The 16,276-nt window shown below is 41.8% G+C and overlaps 1 protein-coding gene across 1 annotated transcript; it reads left to right on the forward strand.

Moving 5' to 3' along the window:
* Positions 1-205: 205 nt before the first annotated feature.
* On the forward strand, positions 206-15,892 carry LOC127527023 (uncharacterized). Its single transcript, XM_051924477.1, has 3 exons — positions 206-230; positions 8,664-8,700; positions 14,377-15,892. Exons 2-3 carry the CDS (start codon positions 8,698-8,700, stop codon positions 15,325-15,327), a joined length of 954 nt encoding a protein of 317 aa, XP_051780437.1. The 5' UTR covers positions 206-230; positions 8,664-8,697; the 3' UTR covers positions 15,328-15,892.
* Positions 15,893-16,276: the final 384 nt, after the last annotated feature.

Raw genomic sequence — 16,276 nt, forward strand, 5'->3', positions numbered from 1 at the left:
AAAGCACTGACTAATTTAAACAGTCAAAAGTCATAACATTATCTCATGCCAGTTTGATTATTGAGTAAAAGAGAAAAAAGGTGTAAGAAGCGATAATCTCAGCAAAAGATAAGCCAAAGTTATTTAGAAGGAAGTGAAATTGCTCAATAAGCACACTGAGCTGAATATTTAAGGAGCGGAGAGCACAGGGGAAGAATCCCACACAAAGAAAGCTACTGGACTCTCTCTTGGTGAGTACTTAATTATTACTTTAAGTATGTAATTCTACACATTTATGACAAAAGTTTTCTTTGAACAAAAGAAGCAATGTTGCCAACTGCTAATTAAAATCTGCACTAAATTTGTTTTAGGTTATACATTAAGCCTAAAGTGACAGGTTTGTGAGTTTTTCAGTCTGGTTTTATTTTTTTGTGATATTTGCATGATTGATGTTCATTGTTTGAGTGCACAGGATTAAGGATTTGCTCTATGTGTTAGCTGCTCTCTTCTGGGTGTGCTACCAACACTATTACTGAGTGAATTAGAAAATCTAAAACCAAATGCCAAAGGATTGGCCAGGTCACAGATTTGCCCAATATTCATCAGCTACCAACTCAATCCATATTATAGTTTCCAACTTCTGTTATAGCCGATGAGGTGCACAGCTTTCTGAGCGATTGATACAACAGATAACAGTTTGCGGGTGGAATATGGGATATTGAAAGATTATGTTTTTTAGCATTTTATGTAATATGATCTAGTTGAAGACAGATTCACTTGTGTATTTGGAGACTCGAAATGCACAGACCTGATGTGAACACACAAATGGCAAGAGATGGCCAAATGGTAATCGGACTGTTTATTGTTACATAATGCTACTACAGTAGTTGTGGTACCCAACTAAGATGGGATGCAATCTAAGTAATCAATTTAGACCTCAGTGTTAATGTTTGAAGTGCACCTTGTGTTGCATATGTCCTTGTTATATGCCATCTTGTATGGGGTTCATAAAAGTAGTGTTTATGTTTGTGATGTGCCTGCCATCTGTTGGAATGACAAAGGCAATGCATTTTACACTAAATATGTTTGTGATGTGCCATCTTTTGGAATGACAGAGACATGGAACTGGACAGACACACAGACACTCATCCTTTTATTAAGGTGAAAACTAATCCAAATTATAACAGATATTATTTGGCCATTCATGCCTTGCGATGGGCTGGTATGTCTTATGTATCAACAAAAGGTAGGCAGTCAATTTATCTTCACTGTTTTTCTAAGTGGATTAAAATCAGTGTTAACAAAAACCATTAAAACTAGATGTAAAAAATAAAAACACCATTTAATTTAATATAACTGGACTTCTAAAAATGTATTTTTTTAAATAAATATACTGTACTTTAAATAAAATTAAAATTAAGCACACCCTAATATGAAATCCTGGAGCCTTTACTGATACACGCTGTCAAATGCTGGATCCTGCTTCTTAAAGAGAATCTACACAGCCTGGCAAATTAGAAAATAATTTTAAAATGAAACTCAAAAAACAATTAAAAATGCAGCTCATTTCTTGATTCTCTAGAATTTGACCCTGCCTGTGGACTGTCGTTGCTCTTGTTTGGTTTGCTGGAAGGTCCTCACAGTGCTGCATTATATCTGTAGATTTTGTGCCCATTACAGGCTGGTGATATTTGCTGTTGTTTCGTCAGCTCAGTTGTGTCCATTAGCAGTCTTCACTTACTAACTCTTTGCAGTTCCTAAATGCTCTTCCTGGCCCGTGATGGAACACGTTTTTGGAAGGCTTCAAAGAGTCTGCAACTTGGGCTCTGCTTACCTGTTACTTAAATATACAACTGTAGGGTAATCTTGGTCATAAATCTGCACTGGACTGTGACTCTATATCTTATTTATCTTCATAACTACAAACCACGTTTTCAAAGTCCAGACCATCCATAAAGAAAATTCTAGAAGACACACGAAAGATAACTTCCAGAAATGAAAAGAGTCAAGCTAGGAAATTTCCAGAGAGAGACTAAGTTCTCATTGATCACAGTACTAACCCTGGAGAAAAGACTGTGCTGTAAAGGGGTCACTTGGAAAGGAGATGTCACCAGCAGGAACTCTCTCAGGGCACCAATCCCCCCCACTCTGTCTCAAGTCACCCTCCTTGAGATGGCAGAGGGGAGAAGTATAGCTCTCCTTTCACTATTGTACTATTGTGAGTGTTAAACCAGTATTAAACAGAAGCAAGAATAATCCTCCATTAGTAAACCCCAAAGAGGCTAGTGCATAGCACAGGCATGGGGTTGGGAAGTGAAGCAAGCAGGGGGCAAAGCTCCCTTGTATATATATATATATATATATATATATATATATATATATATATAGATGGGCTAGTAAAGGCTGCAATCTGTCATTATTTTGTCTTGGTAGAGTAATATATTTCCCCTTTTCTATTATTAATGTGTAGCCTTAGTCAGAATGCCTCAAATCTCCCAGACTTACCACTGTTTATAAGGTACTATACTTTATAACTTCTCCTCACCTTCACTTCTACATCTATAACCTCAGATAATTAGGTGTAGTAAAAGACAAGCAGGAGTTAAGTTACAATTTAAGCAATATATTATTGATAATATTCAAAAATAAAAACAATATACAAAGTGCATTTGAATATTGGCAACCTTACAACCTGATAAATAGAGATGTGTAGTTTCAGGTGGCACACAGACTTGTTAGTTACTTAAAATGTCTCTAGTTATGGCATCATTCAGTGGTCAGCTTTCTTCAGAGCAGGCCGCATGCCAGTCTCAATATGGCTGCCGAGCTGTGCTCTTCATTGTGTTGTCCTTTTCAGTTCATGGTGTGTGAGATGGTCTTTCATCAGATTTTCTGTCCAACCCCTACAGCCAATAGGGCGTTGTGATATTTAAAGGCTTCTGATACAAGCCAATTCCAAACAGCCATACTTCAAACCAATGGGGCACAGAATACCTTCACACCTGCCCCCAAAACCATATGTTAAGGTAAAGCTTGGCAGTTAGGCAGCCTGGCTTTCCTTTGGGGGTTGGTTGAGAGAGTCCTGCAGAGAAACATTTGCCAAACTGGTTTGAGGCACTTCACCCCAACCCTGTCGTAAAATTCACTATCCTGACATAGTCCTAGGGGGTAATCATGAATGCTTCTCACTAATGAAATATTAATATTACATTGCTTTGCCTAAGTTACAAATAAAGAAATACAATATATTTTTCAACATGTATTTAAAATTTCACATCACAACAGTACGCTAAACTCACATTAAACCAACACTTCAAAATTAAACATGTAATTTAAGTTATAAGTTTTTTATTTTGTCAGTTTCTGTGAAAGAGACGCTTTACTGGAAAAGCATTATGTAAATATCTGACCACCACAATATTCCAACACAGAAGAATCTGTTGCACCATCATGACTTTATTAGTTTCTTTATGTGTGTGTGTGTGTTTGTGTGTGCACAGTGTAACAGATGAGGCGTTTGTCCACCTCTTGAACCCTCAGGTACCACTCTGATGACCAGGTGAAAGTATAATAATAATTCTTTTTATTTAAGTAATAGTGCACAAAGCACTCTCCTCCCCACACTCATAAACACAATACAATACTTCTTTAACTACAACAATAACTCTCCTCCTCGCCCAGACACTCGCTACCCTTCCTCCCAGCTCTGCTCAAATGTCTGGGCTTACCCATAGTCCTTTTATAGCCCCCGACCCGGAAGTGGTTCCAAACCAAACCCACAAGTCCGTTTTCCTTCCGGGTCAGGGCAAACAGTCCCTTTCTTCATCCCGGGAGCACGTCGCTTCCTCCAGTCACGTGACTGTGACGCACTCCCGGGTTATAGGGCATGTAAGAGTCCACTAGCCCCTTCACAGCGACTCCTGGCGGCCCCCAAGGTGTCCAGCGGGGCTGTGTATAGAAACTACAGAGTCCATGAGGCCCTGCTGGAACTCGGGGCACCAATATGCTGTCCGGAGGGCTCCTCCTAGCGGCCTGGGGGTGAGGGCCGGACTGGAAAGCCGGCAATCCTCCACAGTTCCCCCCTTTCAGCGAAGCCAACTGGGGCGGAGCGTTGATCCCCGCGAGGGACGTTCTCCTCCAAGAGGACGCGTCGTCCGGACCCTGGCGACGATGTCGAGACCCCCCAGCGAACCTTGGGGGAACAGTGTATCGGTTATCCCACCGCTCCCCTGTCCTCCGGGGACAACTTCGCCATAGGTGGCCCGGTTGACGGCAGTTGTAACACCGCCGCCGTCCTCCTGGTCGCCTCTCTTCTTGGGACCTAAAACACCTTGGGAATTCTGTTAGGGTTAGCTCCGCCCTGTCCTCCGCCAAGGAGGGAATTATAGCCGCTTTGCTGCTCTTTGCCCTTTTCTTTATTGTGTTAGGAGACCCTCATTTTAATTCAGGGATCTCCTGCTTTTTCTGGGGCTTGTGCACAGCGTGAGGCTCTCTATGGAAAAGAGAGAGCCTCTTTGCTGTTTGCACGCCCGTTGTCCTATGCAAACTCGGAGGCGGCGTCATTAGTACCGTATCGCTCTGGGTAACAGCACTATTCAGCTGCCCCGGGAAGATCGGTACTTCCCCCGCCCCTTCAGTAACCAACGGCAACCCCTTCATTAGACCGATCGGGGTCTGGAGTGGCGTCTCGTTCCGGGGACCTGCGTCAAACGCAAGCCCCGGATGGATCGCTTCCACCCCTATCCAGTCAGTCATCATGCCACACTCTACTGTTGGGCACACAGCGCTTTGGCAACCGCAACTTATTAAACGCGGTGCCGATTCACACTGCGTCCCCTTATCATATACGGCGCAGATTTCACTCACCTGCACCGCCGAATCAATCGAGGCCGGGGCTTCACGGCCTAACCGCCGAAGGTATTCCTGCAGTCCCCTCAACGGCGTTTCGGCTGCAGCTCCCAGCTCCTCCACTCGCTTCCTTAATTCATTTAGTCCCTGGAAGACAATATTTAGGGGCTCAAGATACTCGTCGAGCTCCCCTAAGTTTATAAAGTTATTTGTCTCGGCCGGCAGTAAGGCTACTTCCTTATTTTGGTCACCTGCCGACCGGGAACCAATGAGCACGTCCACTCCTGGCACGTGCTCTGCTGGGCTTTGCAAGGCCTCCTGGGATTTGGAGTCTTTAGAGGAACGGGTAGCCTCCTGCGGCTGGCTGCGGTCTGCCTTTTTAATTTTGCCGGCAGACACTACAGTCACTTCCCGTCCCTCTTTACCTTCATTTAGTGTTGGCGCTGCTTCGCTCACCGCCCCCTTCCCCTTCAGGGAGCGCAGACGCGTTGGGGAATTATTCGCCTCGCCGATGGCTCCCAACTGCTCTTCTTCCTGGTCGCCGGCGCGCGAGGTCACGTGGACATCCCCAGCCAATGGACTCCCTTTCTGCGGACGCCTAGACTGGCTTGCTTTCTTTCTGTCACGGCCATCTTGTCTAGGTGTGAGGCGGGCGTGCTCCTTGCCTGCTTCGTGCAGACAAGCCTCTGCAGAGAAAAACAAGCACCCGGCGGTTCGCGTGCTTCCCCAGCACTTACCTCGGAACGTATGTGGTCACGCTCCAACTCCCTGTAATAATCTGCGGGAGTTGCAATCCTGCAACGTTCCGGCTGTCGTCCCGCTCGGGTTTGCTCTGTATTGAGCTGCTCCCGATCTTCCTCACTGCCCGTCAGGTAAGTCCACAGGGTCTCCACTGGATCTGGGACCGAAGTCTTCTGGGCAATTCCAGCCTTCTTCCCGGATTTCTTCCCCATGGTTGTCTGCTGTAGAGGATGGCTCACAGCTGCAGTGCTCTTGGTCGCGGGTGGAGTTTTCACCTCCGCGGTTACTTGAGGGACCTTCTTAGGGTTCTCTGCCACAACAAATTTAATTTGTAATGCAGATCCTCTGCCTCCAGACGGCCAGAGTCTCCTGCCGACTACGCCAGTGTAACAGATGAGGCGTTTGTCCACCTCTTGAACCCTCAGGTACCACTCTGATGACCAGGTGAAAGTATAATAATAATTCTTTTTATTTAAGTAATAGTGCACAAAGCACTCTCCTCCCCACACTCATAAACACAATACAATATTTCTTTAACTACAACAATAACTCTCCTCCTCGCCCAGACACTCGCTACCCTTCCTCCCAGCTCTGCTCAAATGTCTGGGCTTACCCATAGTCCTTTTATAGCCCCCGACCCGGAAGTGGTTCCAAACCAAACCCACAAGTCCGTTTTCCTTCTGGGTCAGGGCAAACAGTCCCTTTCTTCATCCCGGGAGCACGTCGCTTCCTCCAGTCACGTGACTGTGACGCACTCCCGGGTTATAGGGCATGTAAGAGTCCACTAGCCCCTTCACAGCGACTCCTGGCGGCCCCCAAGGTGTCCAGCGGGGCTGTGTATAGAAACTACAGAGTCCATGAGGCCCTGCTGGAACTCGGGGCACCAATATGCTGTCCGGAGGGCTCCTCCTAGCGGCCTGGGGATGAGGGCCGGACTGGAAAGCCGGCAATCCTCCACAACAGAAATGTTTAAAGTTAGTTCTACACAATTAATATTATTGTTATACTTTGGGTAAATGTCTTGACTCTTTAACAGCATTTCTTTAAACATTTTATTTTCTTTCATGTTAGATGTCTTATGTATAAAAGTTTTTTGTTCATAATTTATTAGTTAAAGTATGAATTGTAGGGAAAATGTATTCATTTAGTATTTTAATGATCACTGAACAATATGCCTACAGAATTTCCTTTTGGTAATAAAACAGTTAACACCTGTGGTCTACAGTTTAAGTTATAAAAATACCAAAGTTAACACTTTAATATTAGACATACAGCTTCTATATACAGTGGTGTGAAAAACTATTTGCCCCCTTCCTGATTTCGTATTCTTTTGCATGTTTGTCACACAAAATGTTTCTGATCATCAAACACATTTAACCATTAGTCAAATATAACACAAGTAAACACAAAATGCAGTTTTTAAATGATGGTTTTTATTATTTAGGGAGAAAAAAAATCCAAACCTACATGGCCCTGTGTGAAAAAGTAATTGCCCCCTTGTTAAAAAATAACCTAACTGTGGTGTATCACACCCGAGTTCAATTTCCGTAGCCACCCCCAGGCCTGATTACTGCCACACCTGTTTCAATCAAGAAATCACTTAAATAGGAGCTGCCTGACACAGAGAAGTAGACCAAAAGAACCTCAAAAGCTAGACATCATGCCAAGATCCAAAGAAATTCAGGAACAAATGAGAACAGAAGTAATTGAGATCTATCAGTCTGGTAAAGGTTATAAAGCCATTTCTAAAGCTTTGGGACTCCAGCAAACCACAGTGAGAGCCATTATCCACAAATGGCAAAAACATGGAACAGTGGTGAACCTTCCCAGGAGTGGCCGGCCGACCAAAATTACCCCAAGAGCGCAGAGACGACTCATCCGAGAGGTCACAAAAGACCCCAGGACAACGTCTAAAGAACTGCAGGCCTCACTTGCCTCAATTAAGGTCAGTGTTCACGACTCCACCATAAGAAAGAGACTGGGCAAAAACGGCCTGCATGGCAGATTTCCAAGACGCAAACCACTGTTAAGCAAAAAGAACATTAGGGCTCGTCTCAATTTTGCTAAGAAACATCTCAATGATTGCCAAGACTTTTGGGAAAATACCTTGTGGACTGATGAGTCAAAAGTTGAACTTTTTGGAAGGCAAATGTCCCGTTACATCTGGCGTAAAAGGAACACAGCATTTCAGAAAAAGAACATCATACCAACAGTAAAATATGGTGGTGGTAGTGTGATGGTCTGGGGTTGTTTTGCTGCTTCAGGACCTGGAAGGCTTGCTGTGATAGATGGAACCATGAATTCTACTGTCTACCAAAAAATCCTGAAGGAGAATGTCCGGCCATCTGTTCGTCAACTCAAGCTAAAGCGATCTTGGGTGCTGCAACAGGACAATGACCCAAAACACACCAACAAATCCACCTCTGAATGGCTGAAGAAAAACAAAATGAAGACTTTGGAGTGGCCTAGTCAAAGTCCTGACCTGAATCCAATTGAGATGCTATGGCATGACCTTAAAAAGGCGGTTCATGCTAGAAAACTCTCAAATAAAGCTGAATTACAACAATTTTGCAAAGATGAGTGGGCCAAAATTCCTCCAGAGCGCTGTAAAAGACTCATTGCAAGTTATCGCAAACGCTTGATTGCAGTTATTGCTGCTAAGGGTGGCCCAACCAGTTATTAGGTTCAGGGGGCAATTACTTTTTCACACAGGGCCATGTAGGTTTGGATTTTTTTTTCTCCCTAAATAATAAAAACCACCATTTACAAACTGCATTTTGTGTTTACTTGTGTTATATTTGACTAATGGTTAAATGTGTTTGATGATCAGAAACATTTTGTGTGACAAACATGCAAAAGAATAAGAAATCAGGAAGGGGGCAAATAGTTTTTCACACCACTGTATATAGTTATGCAGAAACCTAGTGCAAAAATATTTTAAAGGGATAAAGATTTAAAAAATTTGAATCAGTATCAGAATCAGCAGATCCAGTAACATGAAATCTGTGATCAGTATCAGCTTTAAACACCTGATCAGAGCATCCTCAGCTTCATTAAAATGAACTTTTTCAATCTTTTTTATTTTTCTCTTGTAGGTAAGAGATTTCTCCTCAACTCCAAAAATCAAAAATGGTAAGGTTTTTAATGAGGTACTAAAATATACTTTGCACTGAATTTTACTTTTATCCTCTGGTGTCACCTGCAGTTTCATATATTTCTGGTAAGGATGAAGAAAAAAAATGATAAATGATGACATCATCAATGCAATGTGAATATGTATGTATGTATCAAGTACATTGTCTAAGGGAACTGTTTCTATATCCTCTTAACTGTCACACCAAAAACATTAGAACAATAGCCGTAAGGACTTCGGTGGAGACAAATACACTGTAACTTGTTTGTCACATATGGCTGCAGGGTCCACAAATGTGCTGTGAGTATTCCATTTTTCATTCTGACTGGGCAGAGTTCATCCCTGATTTATGGTGCAATTACAAAAAAAAGAAATATAAGTGCTTTTTTAACTAATAGTCTATTGATATGTACCTTATAAACCAATATACATCCATGTATCCAATACACCTAAATGCTCATTTGTGGTATATATATATATATATATATATATATATATATATATATATAATAGTGAATTTGCCCTTGGGATTAATAAAGTATCTATCTATCTATCTATCTATCTATCTATCTATCTATCTATCTATCTATCTATCTATCTATCTATCTATCTATCTATCTATCTATCTATCTATCTATCTATCTATCTATCTATCTATCTACAGGGTGGTCCAGATCTAATTATGCAATTATGAAAAGGTGAACACATTGCAACCGCTGTTCGTCTCCCCGTCTCCCCGCCATTTTGGAATACAGGGCAGGTGCTCTCATATATCGGCAACAAAAATAATTTTTTGTGAATTCTCTATGTAATAAACTTAATAAGTTATAGTGTAATGAAAATTGCATAATTACAGTGCATCTGGAAAGTATTCACAGCGCATCACTTTTTCCACATTTTGTTACGTTACAGCCTTATTCCAAAATGGATTAAATTCATTTTTTTTCCTCAGAATTCTACACACAACACCCCATAATGACAACGTGAAAAAAGTTTACTTGAGATTTTTGCAAATTTATTTGTTTGGGAGGGTCGCAAGGAAAAAGCAACTTCCCAAGAAAGGCCACATTAAGGCTTGTTTGAGCTTTGCCAGAATGCACCTTGAAGACTCTGATGCCAAGTGGAAAAAGTTCTTATGGTCACATGAGACCAAAATTGAACTATTTGGCTTCAATACCAAACGGTACACCTGGTGGAAATCCAATGCAGCTCACCATTCACAACATAACATACCTACAGTAAAGCATGGAGGTCAGTAAAGCATGGAGGTGGCAGCATCCTGTTTCTCTGCCGCAGAGCCTGAGGCTCTCGTTAGGGTAGAAGGAAAAATGGCTGGGGTGAAATACCATCAAATTCTTGGAGGAAAAGCTGCTACCCTCTGCCAGAAAGTTGAAGACGGGCAGAATGTTCAACTTTCAACACGACCCGAAGCACACAGCAAAATTGACCACACAGTGGCTGAAGGAGAAAAAAGTGAATGTCCTTGTGTGGCCAGTCAGAGCCCATACCTAAATCACACTGAAAATCTGTGAAAAGATTTGAAGATAGCATTCCACCAAAACTCACCATTCAGTTTGACCGAACTTGGAACAGTTCCGTAAAGAAGATTGGGGGGCAAATATTACTCAATCTAGATGTGTAAAGCAGATAGAGAAGAATCCCAACAGACCAAAGGCTGTCATTAAAGCAAAAGGTGGTTCAACAAAATGATATTGACATTGGGGGGACCCTTTATTAATCCCTTTAGTAGGTCTTGTTTTGATTTTTTATAATTCTTCTGAACTGTAGCTGTGATATCTTTCACTTGGATGTCAGAGGTTGCATTGAGTAAGTAAAGCTTGGAAGAAATATTTTTGTGTGTGTTATTTGATTATTAATAAAATCAAAAATATCCAAAAAAAAAAAAAAAAAAACAGAATGAGAGGACAACAATACAGAGTTAGGGTGCCAAGATTGCCATCCTGTATGTTTGGAGGCAGTGAGATTCAAAATATAACCACGCAAATATTGTGGATTCATCTCTACACTCACAAGTTCAAGACAGTACTGTCTCAAGATGGCGGAGCTTACAGTTTTGGGCCCTTCTGACAGGAAGAGGCGGGTCCAGATGGACAGACACCAGAACTGTCCTAGCCATCAATCAATTGGTCTGTATGGGAGGAAGAGATAAAGGCATTAGGACACAACTCGAACACCAAGAGCAGCAGTAGAATTGTCACACACATGACACTGGGTACTGGGTTGTCTCTAGAGTACAGTGGAACCTCGTTTCACGAATGCCTCGGTACACGTACAACTCGGTTTACGACCAAAAAGTTCGACAAACTTTTGCCTCGGTTCACGACCACACACTCGGTATACGAACAAGCCAGTTTCCCTTTCGGTTTGTGCGTGCTGATGATTTCCGCACGTGTTGCATTGTTCTCGGTCAGATGTGAACTGCTGAACTGCTGCAATGTAAGAGAGAGAGAGAGAGAGAGCAGGCAGGCTCGTGTGCTGATGAGAGAGAGAGAGAGAGAGAGAGAGCAGGCAGGCTTGTGTGCTAGAGAGAGAGAGAGAGAGTGAGAGAGAGCAGGCAGGCTCGTGTGCTGATGAGAGAGAGAGTGAGAGAGAGAGAGAGAAAGAGGAAGAGAGAGAGAGAGAGAGAGCAGGCAGGCTCGTGTGCTGATGAGAGAGAGAGCAGGCAGGCTCGTGTGCTAGAGAGAGAGAGCAGGCAGGCTCGTGTGCTGATGAGAGAGAGAGTGAGAGAGAGAGGGAGAAAGAGGAAGAGAGAGAGAGAGAGAGAGCAGGCAGGCTCGTGTGCTGATGAGAGAGAGAGAGAGAGAGAGAGGCAGGCTCGTGTGCTGATGAGAGAGAGAGAGAGAGCAGGCAGGCTCGTGTGCTAGAGAGAGAGAGAGAGAGAGAGAGAGAGAGAGAGAGAGCAGGCAGGCTCGTGTGCTGATGAGAGAGAGAGAGAGAGAAGGCAGGCTCATGTGCTGATGAGAGAGAGAGAGAGAGCAGGCAGGCTCGTGTGCTAGAGAGAGAGAGAGAGAGAGAGAGAGAGCAGGCAGGCTCGTGTGCTAGAGAGAGAGAGAGCGCATGCAGCTGAGAACGAGCCTGTACATGCAGCTGAGCAGGGAGCCTGGGTGTTTGTCAGTGTTATTCAATGTTTTTACATTAGTTTACTATTACACTGTGCATTCTATGGTGTAATTAACTATATTTGTGCTTAAAAATAATTTTAAAAAATATATTTACATACAGTTGGTACGGTCTGAAACGGATTAATTGTATTTACATACAATCCTATAGGGGAAATTGCTTCGGTTCACGACCAATTCGGTTTATGACCAGAGGTTTGGAAGGAATTATGGTCATGAACCGAGGTTCCACTGTACTCTCATCTTGTCACACTTACTGTTTTATCGTGGAAATATTTTTCAGTGACCACTGCTCAAAACAGGAAATCCCTATCCTGGCTGTGCAGACTCTTTTTTCTGTAGACCAAGTTATATGTCTTCTTCTAGCCATCTATACACTATTCCTGAACTTATCCATTTGACAGGAGACACAGCCAACAACTGCAATACACTTGCACCCAGGACTTTTTTCTACCTTTACTCAGAATGAACTGTTACTGTGACTCTCCTCTATAGGAGTCATCCATTCTGTCAGCTATCCCCAAATAGGCAGAAAAGAGCAAGAAGGCCAACAGGGCATTAGTTATAGATGCTTTTTTGGTCATTATAGTTATTAACATTGCTCACTATTTCAAATGTGGAAGCAAAGCAGGTGTGACAGTTCACAGCATACAACCTGAATGTTTAGCAGCCTTCACAGACGGGGTTGACTGAGGCATCCAAAGTTTAGCGGTGTTCAGGGTGGTTATCATTTCTTGTGCTTATGCTGTTGTAGCTCAGTTGACACATTGTATGAGAGCTCTTGGTAGTTGTGTTCTTCCTGCTTCGATTGGCTCATCTCCTGACCTTAGAACACTAGGCTAAGAAGTGGTCATCTTCTTTAGGAAACGGTGTTATGATCTTCACTTTTCATAAATTTATTATGTCTTTTCTTATTATACTCCTGGTAACTCATATAAGGAATATTGCGTTTCATATGGATGGAATTTGAATATTTGGTCAAGAATGGTGTACTTGGCTTATTTTAGAAGCATATATTTTGTTTACATTTGTCCACAATATCATTTTGTTTGTATTTTATTGCTATTTTAGAACCTTTTGTATTTACTTGGCAACGTTTCCCAAAATACATTGCAGCATTATCGTGTGATGTCATCAGAGCAACTGAGGAAAGGCCATTCTCAGTAGTACCAGGGTGTCTAACTTTGATAGATAAACCCTTGTTTTGTTATTATAAAGAATATAAATTTTGATCTTCTCAGATACTGAATCTCTACTCTTGTTTTTTACTTGGCCATGTTGATTCCAAGTTTTGAATTATTGCATCTGTAATGATTACACTTCTCCCTGTCATTTTTCATTTTTGTTTTACTGTCTCCTGCAAATCATTAGCCACTAGGGTTCACACGATACTTTTTAGGTTAGTCCTGCAGTGGTCTGTGTGTGTATCTGTGTGTCCGTCCAGTTGTTATGTCTGTTATATGCCATCTGGTGTGGAATTCGTAAAAGCAGTGCTAATATTTTTGGAGAAGGAAAGAGAAAGAAGAGAATTGTGCTTCTGTGAACTGTGCATGTTTGTGCTGTGCAGGTGGGAAACGGGGGAAGGCGTTTCCCACGAGGAAAAGAAAGAAAATAAAAGTGTGTGCGCTGAACTTGTGTCCTTCATCTGTCTGTGTCAAGTTTGGGTGGCAGGAGCGCCCTCTGCAGGCCACAATGCATTATAAAAACACATTATAAGAGATGGTGCACTGCAAATGTTAAGAATGAATACACTGAGATCTACAATGATTGCTTCGATTTCAACCCGTCGTTGACAGGTAGCACAGCTAGTCTGAGCATATGTTAGGAAAGAGAGCTTACATTGGTATGACCTTTTTAATACAAACTTATAATCTTAGTACTTTTAACATCTCATCACTGATAAGGAAAAATAAATTAAACCAACTTCTAATAATGCTACTCCATAATAATATCAGATCTGATCAGATTTGTATGCTTCAGGACCATACAAAGCATCTAAACTGCTATTTAAATTTTCTTTAAAGGATATAATATTAGAGCTTAGATGTCAAATGGGCCAGCATGGTGACACAGTGTTTAGCGCTGCTGCCTTGCTGTTGGGAGACCTGGGGACCTGGGTTCGCTTCCTGGGTCTTCCCTGTGTGGAGTTTGCATGTTCTCCCCGTGTCTGCGTGGGTTTCCTCCGGGCGCTCCAGTTTCCTCCCACAGTCCAAAGACATGCTGGTTAGGTGGATTGGCGATTCAAAATTGGCCGTAGTGTGTGCTTGGTGTGTGGGTGTGTTTGTGTGTGTCCTGCAGTGGATTGGCACAATGCCCGGGATTGGTTCCTGTCTTGTGTACTGTGTTTGCTGGGATTGGCTCCAGCAGACCCCTGTGACCCTGTGTTCGGATTCAGCGGGTTGGATAATGGATGGATGGATGTCAAATGTTCATTTCAGCTACTTCTGAGGATTTTTAAATTATTAAGCAATCATTTTTAATGAAAATAAAAGTAGCATTTAACTCACTTAACAGTTCTCTTTTGCTTTCTTACAGCCCATAATAAACTCCTTTGGTCCTCTGGAGATGTACATTGATAAGGAGGAGGGAGTTGCCCTGCAGGCTGATAATGGAAAATACTGGAGTTGCATTTCATACGACTTCGATGGTCAAAACATGTACATTGAAGCTGCAAAAGCAAACAAAGATTACTGGTGTAAGTTTCTTGTAACCAAAACCTCAGATGGGAAGGTCCTTCTGAAAGACCGAAGAGGGATGTATCTGAGTAGATATGATGAAGGTGGCATTCAGTACATTAGACCAGAGAAGTCTTCCCCAGATGAGTACTGTAAATTTAGTGTTTTTACCGATGACAATAAGATCCTTCTTAGGGCTGACAATGGAATGTATGTGAGTAGAATACACAGAGAGCACCAGAACATCGAGGCAGCAAAAGAAGGGCCCGATGAGTGCTGTAGATTTGCATTGAGCCTCGGCGATGTTGTTGAGCCATCTTTTAAAATTCTCAGCATTGAAGTCAAAGATTTTAACCCAGACCAAATCAAAACTCCCACAGCTGTAGCAGAGCAAAGCTACACTAACAATACCAGCGTTGCTCAAAGCCACACTTTCAAACTGTCTTGGGTGCAAAAAACCAGTGAAACGACCACCTGGAACCATGCTTGGGGTTTCAGTGTTTCGTTATCTCACGAATTCAAAATCGTAAACTTCAGCGCCACAGTTTCTTACAATGGATCATATGAGAAATCCTCAACTTTGGAGAAGACAGTAACAGTGGCTGATGAGTCCACAATCAATGTCCCCCCGAAATCAAAGGTGGTTGCTAAATTAATTGTTTACAAAGATGATAATGCTGTTGTTCCATTTAGAGCTAAAATTAAGAAAATTGATGGCAATGGAGTTGAAACAATCTTAACCGAAGATGGAACTTGGAATGGAGTATTTTACAATAAAGTGAATATTAATGCATCAGAAGAACCACTATAAGCAGAATCACACTGATTGGCTAACCCTAACCCTAACCCTAACCCTAATTTTCACGTTTGATAAATTGTGTATTTAGAAGTCAATCTTCATTTTTCAATCATTAAAAGCAAAATTAAAAGCTACATAAATAGGGGGATGTTCAGGTTTAATTTCTGTTATTTTTAACTCTTTTCCTCACTTGTTTTCTTCCATAATCCATCTAATTTGTAAATATGCTTAGTGGATTGTAGTGCCCATAGGAATGAAAAATCAAAAAAAGAGATCTCTTTAATATCATTTTGGTTTCTCTGAGACAACAATGAGATTAGAAACAAATAAAATGAAGATGTTTTCTTTTATTTCATGTTTCTCAAATTTTTTTTTCCCCTGAGAAGAAACACCCCAGTGTTCTCACAAGTGTCTCCTCTTGAGTTTCTGCAGAGATCTCAGCAAAGTCACACAATGGGCTCAAATTTTCCAAGTAGTGCTCTGATGTTTGTATGCAATTTGAAAGTTATTTGCCTTGTATCGTGAAATGTATGGACAATTGTTTATGATAATAAAACACTTTACTACAATTACAAAACTGTAGTGCTTGCTTCTGAATAATACTATTTGTTGCTCTAATTTTTATTGCTGTGCTCCAATTATATGAGATTCATTCTGGAAGAAAAGGCAGGCAGTGTGGCAGATGTGGTTAAGGCCTTTGGATTTCAAACCATGAAGCAGTTTGTTCAAATCCCACTACTGACACCACATGGTTGCGAGAAAGACACTTCATCTGTCTGTGCTCCTATTTGATAAAGCAAAAGAAATGTACCTTAGATGTTTTAATTTACCTTGGATAAAGGCATCCGTCCAATAATAAGTTAAAAATAGGAAGTCTTGGAAGACATTAAAACAAGATTAGAAAGAGATCTCACAAAATATAATGGGGTTTTCAAAACAAATTCTTAATTCTGACTCGTTT

Source organism: Erpetoichthys calabaricus, chromosome 3 (genome assembly GCF_900747795.2).
Source record: "Erpetoichthys calabaricus chromosome 3, fErpCal1.3, whole genome shotgun sequence".
Lineage (NCBI taxonomy): Eukaryota > Metazoa > Chordata > Cladistia > Polypteriformes > Polypteridae > Erpetoichthys > Erpetoichthys calabaricus.